This window comes from Anabrus simplex, chromosome 1 (genome assembly GCF_040414725.1).
Source record: "Anabrus simplex isolate iqAnaSimp1 chromosome 1, ASM4041472v1, whole genome shotgun sequence".
Lineage (NCBI taxonomy): Eukaryota > Metazoa > Arthropoda > Insecta > Orthoptera > Tettigoniidae > Anabrus > Anabrus simplex.
Window position 1 is genome coordinate 771,866,449 of NC_090265.1, and position 19,568 is coordinate 771,886,016.

The 19,568-nt window shown below is 37.2% G+C and overlaps 1 protein-coding gene across 4 annotated transcripts in view; it reads right to left on the bottom strand.

The window, feature by feature from the left end:
- Positions 1-19,568, bottom strand: part of hlk (hulk) — a 369,077-nt gene that overhangs the window by 70,962 nt on the left and 278,547 nt on the right. For all 4 annotated transcript variants that reach the window (XM_067136216.2, XM_068225214.1, XM_067136215.2 and 1 more), the window contains 4 exons: positions 17,972-18,103; positions 16,579-16,761; positions 5,697-5,837; positions 3,190-3,378 (listed from right to left, as the gene is read on the bottom strand). In XM_067136216.2, the coding sequence (XP_066992317.1) occupies positions 3,190-3,378; positions 5,697-5,837; positions 16,579-16,761; positions 17,972-18,103 (645 nt within the window). The remainder of the gene's footprint in view (positions 1-3,189; positions 3,379-5,696; positions 5,838-16,578; positions 16,762-17,971; positions 18,104-19,568) is intronic.

Consider the following 19,568-nt stretch of genomic DNA (forward strand, 5'->3'; position numbering starts at 1 on the left):
GAGTGAGATAGTCGATCAGTTACCACTGATCTGAATTTAAGCTGTCACCCAGGTGGTAGATTCCATCAATTGTTTGCCCGGTCTCTTCTTAAATGATATCAAAGGTCTTGTAAATTTATTGACATCTCCCTTGGTAAATTACTCCAATCCCTAACTCTTCTTATAAACAAGTATTTGCCCTAATTTGTCCTCTTGAATTCCAGCTTCATCATCATATTGTGATGCCACCTACTTTTAAAACCAAGCTTATTCGTCTACTAATGTTACTCCATGCCATCTCTCCACTGACAGTTCAGAACATACCACTTAGTCAAGCAGCTCGCCTTCTTACTCCCAAGTCTTTCCAGCCCTAAGTTTGCAACATTCTCATAACATTTCTCTTTTGTTGGAAATCATCCAGAACAAATCGTGCTGCTTTCCTTTGAAAATTTTCCAGTTCTCGTATCAAGTAATCCTGGTGTGGATCCCATACACTGGGACTATACTCTAGTGGGGATCTTACCAGAGATTTGTATGCCTTCTCTTTTATATACTTACAAGCTCTAAATACCCTTATAACCTTATGAAGAGATAAGTAAACTTTATTTACAACCTCATTATTGGGATTACCTCACTGAAGATCATTCCTTATACTAACACCTAGATAATTAGAGTGATCTCCATTTAATTTATCTGATCTGATCCTGTATTGATTATTCGAACTCTTACAACAAAATGATTTATCACAATCCTCTTATTCAACACAATTGTATTCCTACTTTGTAAGAGTTCAACTGCCAATATAGAATGAAGTTCATAGCCTGTAATGTAATTGATGGTAATTAAAAGTGAGAGGACTTTTCCTCTTAGTAAAACTTACAACCTGACTTTTCACTCTGTTTACTATCATACCAGTACTGCTTTCTAGTGTCCAGCATACAAGATCATCAAGGTTTTAATGCAGTTGCTCACAAGCTCTAAATTATTTATTACTCTGTACATCTGCAAAAAAGGCTTATCTGTGACTGCAGTTCTTTACTCATATAATTTATTTATATATGTGTAGGAAAATATAAAGGACCAATAGTACTGCCTTGTGTACCATCCCTCTTAATCATTGCAGGATCAGGTAATCAATTACATTACAGGTTATGAACTTCATTCCATATTGATGGTTCTACTCTTACAAGATAGGAATACAATTGTATTGAATAAGAGGATTGCAATAAATTATCTTGTTGTAAGAGTTCAGATAATCAATAGGCCTACAGGATCAGGTCAAATAAATCAAATGAGAGAAAATTCTGATGTTTTCACTTTAATACTGGAAAATTTCAATATAAACTAATTACTGCTTTTTGTGTTTATTCGATTTGAACAGAATGACAGACGGACAGACAGACAGACAGAACTTTCAAAAATGATAGATATCATCTCTTCATTGTCTACAGGATTGCCCAAGCAATTATCTTCTGACTAACTGAAGGGGCATAAAGAATGTGCTTCAGTAAGCACTGAAGTAGTGATACTAAGTATTTAAATTTTAGTGAAACAATACCGGTACCCACTTCTGCTGCATGCACACTCGGTTGTAGGCAGTCTGACATGAGACAATGCACATTTTCAAATGTGGCACAGTCAAGAAGTAGTAGCCAGAGGGCAAAATGACAAGGCAACTCATACCTCATGTTGATGTAAACATACATAACTCCTCCCCATACATTCAACATTAAGAATATTAGCAACACATTTGAAAACACGCACACGTCAAGACTCCTTCTCACCAGTGCTACATGGATGACAATAATGTGACTGCCTACAACCAACAATGTATACAACAGAAACCAACTTGGTATCACTGTCTTATGACACACATTGCACATTCTTTCATGTGTTCCCTATTATTATTTACCCACTCGAAACTCCATATTAGTATGTTTAACCCTCCAAGTGATATGAGTCTTTAATAACGACTCATTTATGCCTTTGTGAAATGATAAAGTCGTTATTAACGACTCATTTCTTCAGAGCCGTGTTGCTGGGCAACCATTTAATGAATATCGTCGAACTTTGCACTAATCAATAGTTAAGTTCATTGGCTATTTCGATTCATCTAGCTGAATTATCGAATAGGTTTTTTTGTTTTATGTACTGTCTAAAACAAATCTTAGCAACGGTCGCTCGAAGCGCCACACCGCATGGCAGTGTTCTAATGTTGTTCTACTTGATTGGTTAGTGTTTCAATAAACTAAAATGTGCGATCCATGTTGTTCTGACAATATTCGGGATATGTTAGAGAAAGATTATGAAAATTATGTTTTCAGTGATGATAGTGATTTGCCAGGTGATGAAATACCAAAAGCAGTTTCTTTGAGTGGCGACTCGTCGGAAAACGAGGATGATAAAAAGAAAGCGAAGCAAATTCTGGTGCCCTAAGTGTAATTGTGGCAGTCATCCTACTTGCTACCATAAGTTGAAACACTTCTACAGGCCCATAGTAAAGGGGAGGAAAAGAAAAACTCTTGCAAGTGACTCGAAGTAAAGAATTATGCCCGAAGAGAAGATGTACATAGTTTGGGTTTTTTTGTACATAACTTTCTCTTCTTTAGTTTTACTGTAAATATGTACCCTAATTCTTTTGTTGCTAACTAAATGGTGAACATTTTATACATTTACCTTTTGTTTCGGTCTTTTATAGTTTTAAAGCTACGTACAGTGAAAATTGAAACATTGTTTTTTTCAAAAGTGAAAAATTGTAATTCACCACCCCCCAAAAAAAGGAATCAAGGTGTGTACCCAATATTATTACATAATCACATGCTCTAGTTTATACTGAACAAAAAGATATGTAATATGATATATTTTACTGTCATTTTGTATTTTTTATGAATTTTTAAAAGAAACATGTACTAAGAGGTTACAGTCGCTTATCACTTAAGAGGTTTTTACGTATCACTTGGAGGGTTATCCAGTCCAGACATATCTGTATGCTACAAATGCTCTCAAAATAGTGACAAGAAAACAAGTGCATGGGGGACAAACACTCCATTCTTATTTCAATGATTCTTAAAGGTTAGAATCATAAAGATAAGAAGCAGTATCCATCTCCTGCTAGCAATTACTAACACACAAGAGAACTAAGAAAATATTTCAATATACATAAAATATACATCAATAATATGTCTAGACCTATGTGACTATCAAACTGACCTGCATAAATAACTGGTTCCTTTGAGGTCATCTTAAAAAAGAGGACTGCAGGCAAGGCAAATACTCCAAGCTCCTTTGCAAACTGTTTGTCATCAATTTTGACAAAGTTGATGCCTGCTCCATCAGCTTCATCGTCGATGTGTTCCAGTTCGGCCAACACTCGTCCGCACTGCTTACAGTCGTTGCTATCTGGAGAAGAGTCGCAAGACTAACATCAAAGGGTACTAATTCTCTTTCATGACAACCTGGACTCTTAATCTCAGGCAAAGAACTTTTCGGAATGGGTTTCCCCTGGAAAAAGTCATGTTGACCAAACTAACAGTAACTTATTATAGGAAACCAGACAGCAGTGAGAATTGATGGAAAAGTTCTTTGTTTAATGTAAATGTGTTCCTCTTCTGCTGTTCATCATTTTCTGGAAATTTGACTGGAGAAATTTAGTTAGGTGGAAATGTAGAAAGCAGCCAGCCGATGCTGATGACTTGGTCCTAATGGCAAATTGTTGAAAACTTACTATCTAATATTTTTCAAGCTTGAAAAGAAAATAAGTAAGTACAATCCTTTTTCTGAAAATTGCAACACCATGAAGGGAAAGCAGGGTATGACAAACAAATGCAGATTGAGTAGGATTCTAAGGCCTGGCAATGCCTTCTGAACTCTCATGTTAGGTGTATAAATAAAGGGCTATAAAGTAGCCAAGCAACCACAAGCTGTAAACCTTTCTCCAAGAGTCACTATGCCTCAGAGTGTTAATGTCAATAGGGACAGATGATAAGAAGATAGATTTCCTAACCGCAGCACTGCTGCTCATACAGGAAGACCACAAAAGTGATGTGAGTGTGAAAGCAGCAGATTCACGAGAACCATAAACATAAAAAGATCTGGCAGTGAGCCATGACCTGAGATGGCAGACATCTCATCTGCATAGTAGTGGCAGGTCACACAACTTCACCACAAGCAGTCCATAGATAAATGTGCCATATAATGGATACAATCAATGTTTTTAAACTACAGTGTGCTTATTCAGGTGATGGATCATTCAATGACTTGCAAAAAAAAAAAAAGCCTCTCTTTGTTATATGATCAGATGTTAACCTTTTCACTGTAGTTGACTGCTGTAGTAGTCGTGCTGGAGCCGTGCCTCATAGCTGGTCGACTTCTGTAGAAGTCGCATGGTTTTTGGCTAATACCAATATACTGTAGTTGGTCCATTATTGTCTTTTGGCTGTTTTCCGTTTCACTGCGATAGACTGCTGGGGAAGTTTGGGCTATCTTGGGAGTCTATAGATACGGTTATGATTATTAGATGACAGGAGTAACCAGTTCAATGATAAAGCAAAGTGTCCAGTATGCTACTCATTATGCGCCTAGTTGCTCCCCTGTGCTGACGTACTTGTGCTTCTCAACTTAGCTCTCAATCACTTTAACTTGTGAAAGGCCTGATGACAGAAGAAAGATACACTGCGGTGGAACTGATTCTGGTGACAGAATGACTTCAGTAACACCTTCTACTTCAGGGATGTTTCCTACTCTAGTTACCGCTTTGTTGTCTAAAAGGTCGGCCTACTTTGATGATTTGATTGAAGATGAAGATAGTGAGGATGAAGCTCAGGTGCCTGAAACACCAAGCAGAAAACTAAATTGGAAAAAGGAGAACCTGAATCCAATTAAGTTTCTTCCCCTGAAAAAGACAGCAGGACCTTATCTTCCTGACAAGTGGAGTATGTACAAAACTTGCATTGTCTGCAAAACACAGATAAAAAGGAAGCAGATGGAAATGTGTTGTAAGGAATGCAATGTAACCTTACGTGCTCTTACCCTACTTCAAAACTTATCACATGCAGAAGAACTTCTAAAAACAATGATTAACTTTGACATGCAAATTAATATAGGTAAACAATTTGTAATCTGAAATTAATGTTTATGTAAATTTAAGATAATAATGTAATTGATGAAACTGAAAAACAGGTAACTTGAAGATAAAATTTACAATAAAAAAGACATATTTCTAACTCCCTTCTAAACAAAATTGTTAAATGATGTATGCAAGTTAATGTAGGTGAAAAATTGTAATTTAAAGTTAATATTTATGTAAAAGTATAATATGTTATTTAAAAAATTGAAATAAAGGGAATTAAAGGTAAAATTTACAATAAGAAACAAAGCAAGCTTTTGACTCTGCCAGTGCCGTGACCAAAACCATGGATCTAAAAGGAGGATGGGAAGATTTACCTCAATGAAAAGTGCTAAAAATACAGTCATAAGCATTTGACCGAATATGCATTAAAAATAAAATGGTACTTTAAAACTCTATCCGTCTTCTTCTCACGTCATGAGGCAACTGCGGATGGTAGAGCGGAGTGAGACAAGTATCCTGTACAGCGGGCTTGGTGAACCAGCCACTGCTCGTGTCCAGACGGTCACGCCATCATACTCGCTACGCCGGAGCGGAATACAATGTTCATTGACATATGAGGTGGCAGGTGCCTAAATGTTATAATACTCACAAAAGAAGACGGCAACATAATCAGATGTCTGTCTTATCTTCTGGAACATCTTCCTATTGACACGTTCTATGTGGTCAGTAAGTTCCATATTCTCTGGGCTGGTTAACCAATCCAAAATTTCTTCATCATCATCAATGTCACCTGCAGGACAAGACAAGATGAATGACATAAATGAAGGATTCATGTTATATAAAGAATTATGTAACAGTGTGTTTGATGCTCTAACAAGAAGGGGATAAAGCAGCTCATTCCAATCAGCACTACAATAGTTATTTAAGCAATCTGTGTGACAGTGACCTTTTCTGCATGAAAGCAATAAAGTTCATACTGCATGAGTTGCATAAATAATTTCATCTATTAGCATAACTATAATATCATTTCTACGAAAGAAACATATTAAAGGAAGTAAAGTTCTGTATTCATATGATAATTGTTGGGATTTCTAAGAATGTAAGCTACTCTTTGGTATTATGTACTCTCCTTTGGAACATACATGACCCTTTGAGTGGAAAGGGACCCAAAGTCAGCAAAGGAAATTTTACAGCAGAGCTGAACAAAAGTGTCTGGCATGAAAAAATTGCATTTGTATGTTTTGACTTCTTTGACTATGGCAAACTAGCAAAAATGACGAACTAGGGAACCTGTACTTCTAAAGTTTTGGTCTAGATTTTATTATTTATATAATGTCTACCCTCTGACAAATTCTCACATCTGCAGCTTGTTTTGTATGGCTAACACATTAAACTAACCATTAAATATAAAAATTGATTTGACATGAGTTGTCACAACTTCTTTCAGCTCTCCTAATATTTTGACAGTTTGCACATTCCTTAGTTTGCCAGAGTGGGGATGATGTGTCTTCTTAACAAACTACGTTTTTCTTAATAGCAAAAATCAATACCGGTACTGTAATTCATATCTTCTAAAGCATTGCACCTAGAAGCATGCACTTTTTTTAAAAATGCTCAGTATCTTACACCAATTTTAGGACCACAAAAATCTCAAAAATAAAAAAATTAACTTTAGGTCCCTTTCTCCATAACGGGTCACATATAGAGAAGGCTAAGATTTATCGTATGCGGCAAATGTACCACACTGAAATGTTATTTAAATAATGGAAAGGAATAAACAAGAGTGGTGTGGTGATGATTACTGGTTTAAGAGGAAGTACAACTAGGCAACCATCCTCTATTAACGCTAATAAGAGAAAAAAAGTGGAAGGGATCCGATACTTCAAAAAATAAAGATATCAGCAAAATAAAGACAATGGTCATGAACGGTGTGAAAATGAAAAATTCTGTAGCCCTCGAATTCTCTAATAGTGTTGGAGTCAGAAAAAGAACAAGCGCTGACCAAGGAAGGTCAGATAGGATAGATGGAAGTGAGGAGCATGACACAAGTAAGCAGAAGCAATGCCACGACTCAGCCCCATGGTTGCCAACGCACGCTCCCAAGTTCAGAGCCCGCGGGGTCCCTTTTAGTCACCTCTTAGGACAGGCAGGGTATACTGTGCATGTTATTCTACCATCCCCAAAAGAAGAGCAAGTTAAGACAGTGACAGGCCAATGTGGGAGACGAGAACATCTTCATATACTGCTGTGTTTCATCATGAGGCCAGGCTTCAACACTCACATCTTCATCTGTAGGATAACAAAGAGACAAAAAGAACAAGTTGAGAAGAAGTGAGGAGATGTGGAGATTGTCCTCATCGTGTTTACTTTGCAATTGTGGGACTTAAGAAGATATACTGCAATGTATGCCAACTCTCTGTGAACTTACTTCGCACCACTCACCGCTCACTAGTACATACAGCATGATATTTGTTTAGATTTCCAAGGACTAATTTTATAAGATCAAAATTGCCCACATAATACCAAGTCCAGCAAAGTAACACACCTGGTGCATACCGGTTTTGAAGATGGTGGCCTTTTTAATAAACTCATATGACACACTTTCTTCATGGATGCTATTTCCTCCATTCAGATTTGGAAAATATGGAATGAAGTTCTCAGCACAAAAGAGTGAAATGCTCGTGATGACACGAAACAAGAACTGAGCATATAATGGATTGACATTAGGAAGGGAGCAGTTGAAAAGAAATACCTGGGAAGTGAAACTGAAGACAATGGAGGATATAGGATGGAAATCAATGAAAGAGGAAGGTGTGCAAATGGATTCTTTAAGGGTGTGGGAGGATTGATACAGAACAGGGATGTACCACAGAGATGTAAAGGAGTGCCAATTTTGACATATGGATCAGAAACGGGGGTGATGAAGGAGAGGGATACAAGTAGAATACAAGTAGTGGAAATGAAGTTTCAAAGGTGTTGAGTAGGTTTAACCACTCAAGGTGGAGTGCGGTACACTGCACGCAGATTCCCCAACGCTTTCTGTCGCGGAGTGACGTACATTGCACGCATATACCAGCTTCTGTTTTATGCTCTACATCATATGCGGGCGCACGGTATGCTATTTCCGTTCTGATCGAGGGTAAATGAATGTGTTCCTGTTACTGTGGAGGAAATGTATATAGTTTATGCATTGTGTATGTTACTGAGCATAGTACAGAAACATGAACTGAGGTCTTATTACCAAAAAAGAAAAAAAACGATGAAACAAGCAGGTTCTAGCTACTTGGTTCAGACATATCTCTTGTTCGATTTGAAAGCATCAGAAGATTCCTCCACTTCACTTACCTTAGGTAATTCCAGTAAATTATGCTGTTTGTGTGTTTATGCACTAATAAGAAAGTTAACATTTTGGTAAAATTAATTGAACTGCTTGTCATTTATGCCCGATTAAATAAAAGCCTGCACTCGTAGTACGCTTGGAGCTATACTCCTCCCGCAGCACATGGTAGCCAGGTAGTGGAAGTCGTCCCACGCTGAGAGGTTAACAAGAATGGATAGAGTAAGAAATGAGAGAGTTCGGGAAATGGTAAATGAGGTACCCCTACAGGAAAAGATAGAAAAATCAAGGCTGAAGTTAAGAGAATGGGAAAAGAGAGGATACCAAGAAAGATGTTAGAAATGGAGTTGAAGGGAAGGAAACCTAGAGGAAGACTGAGAGAAAGATGGCTGAAAGGTGTAAAGAAGAGCATCAAGGCAAAAGGAAAGAACTGGACAACAGTGAGAGAAGAGAAGTGGTGGATGGACAGAAAACAGTGGAGAGGCTTATGTTCCAAGCAGACCCAGCCTGTGGTTGAAAACTGCTGCAGATGATCATGATGATGATGACATTTGGAAAAATACTCCTATTTAGCAACACGGTGCATACCACGCACTAAACAAGTTACACAAATGATCTTGGTGTAGGGAACTCTCAACCCTTTAACCATAAAAGGTACTCTATCATGTTGGATGCCATCAGGCCACAGAAACACCACAGCTAGTGTATGATTGTGATGGATCACATTTCAATGTTGGTTACATAATGGCCAGTAGCATCTGTCATCTTTTCTATTATAATTCATACTGTGCTGGAAGGACGACAAGAAGAGAAAATTGGCTTTCAAAATTGACAGTCAACACTAGACCCCATCTACAATATGAGACAGTTAATAATTTGGAGTAGTGAAGAGATATAGTGATGACATTCCTTGATTTAGAAAAAGTTTATGATAGTGTACCCAGAGCAAAGATATGGAAAGTAATGCAACTGAAAGGATTTGAAAAACAAATGGTAGAGTGTGTACAAGCAATGTACAAAAATTGCTGCAGCAGTGTCCAGACATATGAGGGGAGGACTGAGTGATTTGGAATGAAACTGGACTATGACAAGGAAGTGTGCTGTAACCACTGTTTTACATAACTGTTATGGATGAAGGAAACAAAGCTAAAATATGAGAACAGAGAGCTAAAGTTAATGCTGTTCACAGATGATATTTTGGTGTAGTAATCAAAGAAAGAGGAAGTACAAGGGCATTTTGACATGTTGAGTGAAATAATTAGCATGCAAAATAGTAAGACAATGATATTGACTGGAGGAGAAAGGGAAGGGCAAGGAATTATAAATTTTAAGGGACAAAACCTTGAAAATGTGGAGAGCTTCAAGTACTTGGGAAGCAAACATGCTGAACTTGGAGATGAGTAAAAGGATTCAACAGGGAAATGCATTGTGCCAGAGTGTAAGGAATCTGGTGTGGAGGAAGGAAGTATGATATATGCAGCTGAGAACTGAACACTGATAAAAATTCAGGAGATTAAAATCAAGGCCAGTGAAGTGACATTCTTAAGAATGGTGATGGGAAAGACGAGACAGGACAAAGTAGAAATGAGGACGTCATGAAGAAAATCGGAGTGGTAAAGCTTTACAATAGAATGGAGAGAGACAAACTTGGATGCTTTAGACATGTTAAGAGGATGGAAGAGGGAAGGATGCTGAAGTGGATGGAAGAAGGATGGAGGGGAAGAGGGAAACTCAGACTAAGATAGCTGAAAAAATCAAGAATAGTATAATTAGAAAAAGCTGGAGTGGAAGACAGTTAAGGAGAAACAGTCACAGTCGGATAGAGGAAGAAGAAAAGGTGTCATGAAAATCCCAACCTGACAGGAGCTGAATGATGATGTATTTAATTATACAAAAACAAAAACCTACAACCTGTTTTCCAGTCATTGACTGGGTCAAGAATGTAATGAATGAATCATATATAGGCTATTAGTACAATGGGGTCGCCACTCCCAAAGTGGTATTTAATTATAAAAGTGGCAAAATTATGTAAATAAAGAAAACATATTTAGCTATATAAAATAATATTTGCCGGGCACTTCTCCACCTTTCTCTCTCCTTCCACCATTCTGTCCCTGTCCACGTTTCTTCTTCTTCTTGTACTCCTCTTTATCCACCTTGTTCTAGTTATCCCTCTCACTCTCTTTCCCTCAGCACAAAGAAAAGTGAGACCATGGTGATATCAAGAGGAGAAAGACAGGGGGAAGGTGTTGTAAAACATTGGCTGTTAAAGTCTTCAAATTGTTGACAGGGGTGTAAATTAATTCAGAATACCACAACATTAGTGTCTTGGCAAATGCAAACTCTGTGGCAGTGCAGATAATTTTCTTGATAATTTCTAAATTATGATGTTTATTGATTTTCACTCAGGTATACTCTAGAAATCTGAGTATTTGACATTGATTGATTGATTGATTGATTCATTCATTCATTCATTCATTCATTCATTCATTCATTCATTCATTCATTCATTCATTCATTCATTGATGTATTCACCACACACCTTTGTTACATCAAGTGTTTTGACTTTCTTTTTGGGAAGTACAGTGGAACACATTTGGATTCCTATTTAACATCAGTCACATTTTGAACTATAGTATTCCTTCAACAAGTGCATGTCATATATTCTTGTATATTACATTTCAACACTAATAACCATGTCATCCTTAACTCGACTTCCAGCTCCCTATACTCTCATCACCACTTCCTAGTCCACCCCATTTCTCTGAATGTACCTCCCTATACCTCCTATAAACGAAATCCCTACATACCACTGCAGTTCATGTGAAGGTCATCTGAATGTAGATCCCTATTTCCTTCCCATCTGTTAGGATCTAAACATCTCATTCCCAATTTCCCACATACTCATATTCTCAGTTAAAACCCGAATCACTCTCCAGTAAGCATCCCTGCTACTCAGTATCCTACTGATAATAATCTCTGCAACAATCCTGTGAAATGGACAGCAGATGAAAAGTCAGGTTGTAAGTTTCATCAAGTCAAAAAGTTCTTGAGGCTCAACTTACCATGTTGATAGGGTTAAAGTACCTCATGGGTTTTGCCGTAAGTACCTAGGTGTTTATACATGGAAAGATTCCTGATAAACAGACTATCTAGCTGTAACTATTAAAGCACAAATTCAAAAACTTAACAAAATCAGCCATTAAGGCAAAATATCACCGGCTGTAAATAACGGTTACAGATCTTTCCATATGGTTATGAGAGTATAGTTCCAGTCATAAGAGGTGACTAAATGAGGCACCATGGGCTCTTAACTTGGGAGTGTGGGTTGGTGACCACAGGGCTCTTAGCTAAGTCTTGGTGCATTGCTTCCACTTACTTCTTCCAGGCTCCTCTCTTTCATTTATCTTATCCAACTTCTCTTGGTCAACTCTTGTTCTTTTCTGACCCTAATGGTATTAGGTATTGATGCCTAGGGAGTCTTTCATTTTCATTCCCTTCATGGCCCTTGTCTTTCTTTGGCTGATATCTTCATTTTTTAAGTGTTGGGCCCATTCCATTTTTCCTATACCAGGATTACTTGATACGAGAACTAGAAATTATTCACAGGTAAGCAGCACAGTTTGTTCTTAGTGATTTTTGACAAACGAGTAGGGTTACAAAAATGTTGGAAACTTCGAACTGGGAAGACTTGGGAGTAAGGAGATGAGCTGCTCAACTATGTGGGACGTTCTGAGCTGTCAGTGGAGAAATCGTGTCATTAATAGATAAATAAGCTTGAGTGGACCTTTTAAAGATAAAGTTGGAATTCAAGAGGACAAATAGGGGCAAATGTTCATGTATAGGAAAAAACCTGCCCGGTGGTTTAAAAAAAAAAAAAAAAAAAAAAAAACCTTCAGAATGTTGGCCAGTAGGGTAGGAGATAGAATAACTGAATAACTGATTATAAAAATTAACCCGATAAACAGACTATCTAGCTGTAACTATTAAAGTACAAATTCAAAAACTTAACAAAATCAGCCATTAAGGCAAAATATCACAACCAAAATAATAATTCAAGTTACTATAATCGGCATACAATGCTAAAAGCCTGGGTTCAGTCTGAAACCTCTCTGCAGTGCTCATATAGAATGAGGGCATATGATGCTGTTGATGATGATTTATCCATCAGATGGAGACGTTAAGCCTTGAGCAGACCACTTGCTATTCAACTGGAACAGGATGCATGCCATCTCCCTTCCTACTTCATATATCACAAGATTCATTTCATCTCATTAACACTTCTGTTGAGGCTGACATCAGGAAGGGCATCCGCTTGTAAAATCTTGCTATGAAGATTTACCTCACTTCATACCCAACCCCAGAGAAGTGAGGTAAGGGTTAAATTAAATTAAATTTTGTGTGGCTATTTCTAGCCGGGTGCAGCCCTTGTAAGGCAGACCCTCCGATGAGGGTGGGTGGCATCTTCCATGTGTAGGAAACTGCATGTTATTGTGGTGGAGGATAGTGTTACGTGTGGTGTGTGAGTTGCAGGGATGTTGGGGACAGGACAAACACCCAGCCCCCGAGCCACTGGAATTAACCAATGAAAGTTAAAATCCCCGACCCGGCTGGGAATCGAACCCGAGACCCTCTGAACCGAAGGCCAGTATGCTGACCATTCAACCAACAAGTCAGACGAGGTAAGGGTTGGAAATACAATACATTCATTTATAGAAAGAGGAATTAGGGAATGGAAATGTTTGAAAAATGTCCAAGTTTTTTGAAATCATTTAAGAAAGCACTAATTAAACAACTGATAGAGCATCTGGCACTGGGACATCAGTCTTAAATGACTGATCAATATCTGCTCCCTTAAACTCCTCCTGTGCTTTTATAACCAGATCCCATTCATTTCCAACTATGTTAGTATCTATTCCTGCTTGCTTTACGTTGTTGGTGCCAATGTGGAAAATTTTCACTTTCTACTTACCCTCTCCCTTCCCCTCCTCCTTCTCTTGTACTTTCCTCAACATCTGCCTTAACCTAATTTCTGGATAACACTCTACTCTGGTTCCCTTTTCTCCACAGACTTTCTCTCATGTCTAAGAACAGTGTCACCCATGACCAGAGCCTCAACCTCAACCACCTCCCCTAACTTCCCTGATGGCTGCAGAATGTACTCCCTCTCATGATCCTGTTCCACCTCCCACTTCCTGTCCTCTAGTCCACATTTCCCCTTCATACTGCTCCTTCCCTTCTTGTCTCACCCCTCCTCTCTAACTCTTAAATATCATCAGGATTAAAGGGAAAAGAGACCTGACTTTTTTAAGCAAAGTGCTAACCTTCATGAATATAACATGAGACAGTGGGAAAATACAAAATCAGATTTTCTGTCACTATCACAACACTTAAGTTATATTACAGTCACAATTAAAAGTATTTTTGTCAGGAAATTGTTTAAACAGATGAAGGGTAACTAACACACAATCTGTTTATTATTTTATGACATTTTCACTGTTTTTATATTCTGAACTGAAGGTGCTTAGTGCTTACTTAGAGAGTGAGGAGACATTAATTTATATATGTATATACTGTATATATATATATATATATATATATATATAAAATAAGAGTTTTGTCTGTACATTGCTCAGAATTTGGAAAGAATGGTATTTCTGTATCGATCATGTCTACAGTAACAAGGAAATGCATTTTTACTTTTCCGTAATTTCTGTCTGTCTGTCTGTCTGTCTGTATGTATGTACACGCATCACGAGAAAACGGCTGAAGAGAATTTAATGAAAATCGGTATGTAAAGTTGAGAGATGAGCCACTACAATCAAAGCTATAAATTATTTTATTCACACTGAGTGAAATGGTAGTGTAGGGGAAGACCTAACATTTAATTCTCAAATATTTATATTATTAGTGGCCCTATCGATAAATACTACATAACTAAAGTTATATAGAATTAAATTTCCGATCATTTGTGTCTTATACATTTTTACTGTACCGGCAATGATAACACAGATATTCATGAATTTGTATTTTTGTTGCTAAGTTCATATCAATGCCAAGCCTTGAGAAAATGGGTAAACAGAATTTGATGAAAACTGGTATATAGAGTCGGGGAATAAGAAACTATAGTCCAAGATATGAACAATTTTATTCACCCTGTAAGAAATGGTAGTTTGGGGGAAGGGATCTAAAATGTAAGTTTTTAATAGGCCTACCTAGATTATTGGTCCTATTGAAAACTACTACATAACAAAATTTATAGAAAATAAACTTTCCGATCATTTATGTTTTATTCAGTTTTATCGTACCGACTATAATGAGAGTGGTATTTCAGACTCGGAAGAAAATTAAACGTGAAGGCATATAATATCGAAAGCACATAACATTGAGCAACAATAACATATTGAGCATTGTTTGTTGTGATGTTCTTTGCCTCTTATGCTGCCACTGAACTCCGATAGATGGGATTACTGCTGTGTACCGAGTATAACAGCCTGACTGAATATTGGTGGGAAATGGCTGGGGAGCTAGAAAACTTTCCAGAGGCTCAGTTAGTAGTATTATGATCTAGTCTAGAATTACAATTTAGGCCTATTGCAAATTATAGCACCACAATTCACTTATAACTCAAAATTCGACCCTGAAAAGAGCCGTTTCTTAAGAAAAGCTTCTTCCTCTCCACTTTTATTAAATTCTATATTCGCAGTGCAGAGGGGGTTTCTGCTCTGGCTTGGAGGAATAATTTGCCTCCAAGTCAGATAGATTTTTCTGCCGTCAGTGTAGTGAATAGAGATTTTCCAACTCATCGGATACTCCTACGAAACAGGTTAGTGAAAGGGCATAGTTTTTGCCCTGGGACTCTCCACTATTTGACTCCCCTCCCTGCCGAAAAATACGAACAGTGTTCATGGATCACGGCTGTCTGCGGGTTGGTCATTCCAGCTCTGGAACTTTGGACTGTTAGATCATCAGAGTAATAGGCTACTGTTCGTTAAAAGTGAGAAAATGTGTGGTTTTTCATTTGATTGAGTATTTCATATGAAAGCATTGCTTTTAATCACGCGATTTCTACTGACGCCATTATAATAACCTATGTTCATTAGTTGGGAAAACCACTAAGACTGTCTTTCTGAGGATGTAAAAAGGCAGGTGGAAAGTGAGTGTCTGCCATTATACATTATAATGAAAACTCCCCAACCTGATTGTGACTGATGGTAGTCAATGAAAATTCCCTAATCCAGTCTTCATATGAGAAAAGAGATTTGGTAACGTTAAGAGCTATGCAGAATTCTGTATAAAATGTAGAATTCCGTAGCGAAGCATGGGTACATCAGCTAGTAAGATATATTCTCAAACTATCTTGTACCACCTTGTACCTAGATAGTTAATATGGAAGGAAAAAAGATGGAAAGTACCAGTGCTTATGAGAAACTGAACTATCATATACAGAACCATTTCTTTTACTTTTCAGCATCTAACATGATAGTGAGATGTTATAATGAGAGCAGGTTGTCACGATGGCACTAGAACAAAATAGACAGCCATTTCTTGTGATATCTAACTGAGAATAACTAATGAAGATGTATATCTCATTTGCAATTTTTTTTGGCATCATATGCTGAGCATTGACAGTATATACGTAAATAGAAAGGGGGTATGTATATCACACAAGTTTCAATATAGAAATGATCTTCACTTTAGGCACATGAATAGAGAGCAAGTTGATAATCGAGTTACTATGACCTGCAACTTTGTTAATAATTCTTCAGTTTTTAAGACCATGCACTTCTACAACCAAGACATGATGTGATCTTAGCAGTTGCTGGCTCTAAAGCAAGGTCTTTTGAGACAATTACTTCTAATCCAATCAGCTTTGCTTATGTTCATAATCAACAAGGAGATGTATCTATTATTTCAAACAAAATCAAATGGTCATAAACAAATCAAGTTTGGTGAACCTCCTCCTGCAAAATGTGGGAGTATAATGTGGATATTATTAGAATGTGAAGTGTGTTCTGAGGATTGTCCAGAAATGCTGCATAGCCAAAGCCTTTCAGGGAACGTTATGTTGTACAAGCCATGTTTGTTGTGAACAGGTGACAAGTACGGTAGATATTTCATTTGATTGTTGTAAACCAATATTTCCATCTAACAGTCCATAAAATATATAAAAGACAAAAAATTTGACAATAACCATCATAGTTGATGTACTTCCCCTTGCGGAAGTAAGTGATGCCTGGTGGATTGCGGTAACCATACTTCTTTGCCATAAATCGATCCTGACATTTAACAATCTTGATTCCATATTCTGCAGCTTCATCATCGATCAGTTCAATATGTCGAAGCACTCTTGGAGATTCAGGATTTTCATCAGAATCTGTAAATATTTCACACAGATATTCTATCAAGGACAGTTTTAAGACATTAGAAATATCATATATAATTCTGTAACTTGTTGTTTTATAGCATTAACAAGCATGATATTTATTTAATTTATCTTAAGTAAAACATTTATTAATACTTAAACTTAGGCTATGAAATGTTGCACCTCTTTGCAACAGAAGCACCATGAAACCTCTATGTCTTAAACACTTGGAGAACTAATGACAAAAGCAAGGCATGTTTATGACAACTTACAATACCATCATCCAAGGTCCTTTTAAACAAGAAGAATTATGATACAAAGAGGAAGGAGTGATCTTGTATAAGGAATATATGTTTGTGAAAAAGAAAATAGATTTGGTGCCACAAAGGACTCTCCAGTTCTGAGTGGAGAAACACATTGCAATTGGTGTAATATCACCCGTCATGATTTCAGGATCTCAAGCACAGGCATAAAGAACATTTCCATTGAAGCTCTCAAAGGATCGATCATCATCTTGTGGAATGTCCTATAAATTCTAGACTGTTCCATTCTCCATTCTTGTGAATATACCTCCATGTACATTTGTCTTACAAGACAAACTTGGAATGAAGGAATCATTGAAATAATGATAAATAAAGTAGACTGCAGTCTAAACGTGGGTAAAACATAGTCACTACATTACATTAGTTAGAGGATCACCAGTACACTGCTGACATTGTGAACATCCCATTTCGTCCATTGGTCATTCCTTGCTGTGTGAATTCCTACCTACTTATCACAATCCACTCTGACTATTACTAAGCTATAGAAAGGCTTTGAAATACTGACTTCTAGTAGAAAATCCTATACTTCAATATTCTTTGTTCAATATGTAGCCTCTCCCATTTCCAAGTTCTCACAAATATCATTGTAGGAGAAATAACACTGTCTTAAATGACATCAAAAGATTCTTCTGTAACTAAATAAGGATTCATTAGACATCATATATAAAATTAATTGTCAAAATGGTAAACAAATACATTTCTGGTCATTCAGGGGATCAGCTAGTTAATATTTCTAACTGTTTGTTAACAATTTGCTGATCAATCAAAGTACTTGCCATGGGGACAGGAGGAATGTAGGCAAGCAAATGCTGGGGTTATGGGCTGTACAGCAATCGCAAGGAGGTGCAACATTTCACATATAAACAGTATGAGTTGAAAAATATAATGAGAACACTTACAGAATACTACGGCAAGGAATTCCTTAGTTTCGATGTACTTGAAGAGCTTCTCACGGTCTATTTCTTCGATACTCACATCGTTCTTTTGGTCAATCATCCAATCGAGGACATCAGACTCGTCCAGAAGGTTGCCTAATAGTGACATGTAGTAATTCAGTTGATACTCATTGAATCAATGGAACAATCCTTGGGGTCATGAAGACTTGTGCAATTCTTCTTTTTAAATATGTTGTGGAAGTGTTAATTCAGCAAAAAATTAGATTTGTGAAGTGTAAAATGCATGTTGTGTGAGATATAACTTGATGGACAACATGTTCAGTTATCATTCTCATGCAGTACTTCAAGAAGCAAAACTGGATAAGCATTAACATTCCAGGCTTTGGAATATAAGACGATTTAACTTTCAGTTACAAGAAGAGAATGTTCACTTCGGTGATATGTGTCTTCAGCTGGTTCCTAGTGAAAAATGCACTGTAGTGTAGCACTGTATAGATTTTTATCTGAAACTACAATTAGATTCCAATTTAAGTTTGTTTCTATATGAGAATGTGGTCAAACACAGGTTTACCAATAATGTACCGTAACTATTTGTGTAGATTATAAAATGTATCCAAACTAGTCAGCACTGTAAAGCATGGTTTAAACTATGGTTTACTTTTTATACAGGGTGTATACTTGATGATGTTACAAACTTTCAGGGATGATGGAGGATGGAAAATGGATCAATTTGGGATAAGAAACCGTAGTCCAGAAACGTTTGAGTCAAAAGTTATTAATAATCCAAGCTGTTTCGTGGCCTGCTTGTTCACCTGATCTCACTCCATTTGATTTCTTTCTATGGGGCCGTATAAGCCTTGTGTATGAGACACCTGTTGAGACTGCAGAGGATCTTTTGGCAAGAATTCTCACTGCCTGGGACACCGTTCAAACGACACTGGGGATGTTCAAACGGGTTTGACAGAACTTTGTGTGAGGATGCCGTGCCTGCAGTGACACAGAGGAATGCCATGTCAAACATTTGTTATAAATGGAGCAGCTTGTGAAACATGTGCAGGTAATGGACTTAAATGAGTAGAATTTTGTTTAACTTTTGACTCAGTCGTTTCCAGAATATGGTTCCTTATCTCAAATTAATTAATTTGCCATCCTCCATCATTCCTGAAAGAGTGTAACTTCATCACAGGTACACCCTGTATATAGAGGATCAAATGACTGCCATATAAGGAATGTGCTTTCAGCAGATCCCCAAGGATAGTTCCAATTTCCTTTCAAAAAATTTCCAAAGAAAATGTATAACATTCTTATGTTCTGGAATGGCTATTTGACAGAGCTTTGTTTTTCTTCTCAGTCCGAATTTCTGCAGCGAGTAAATCATGAATCATAAACATGCTGAAGTTTTACAATGAACAGAAGACAGTCTAGTTTTTTTACAAAAGAGGGAACATTGTAATGTTTTGCTATTTGTTGAATGTTCAGCTTCTATTACAGCTTGTTCTAAGATGTTGTTTGTTTATAACCAACAGCACAATTCAGCTGAGCCCCATGTTCCAGCAGACTGGATCAAATCTGACTGGAGGGAGATATATAACAGTCATAT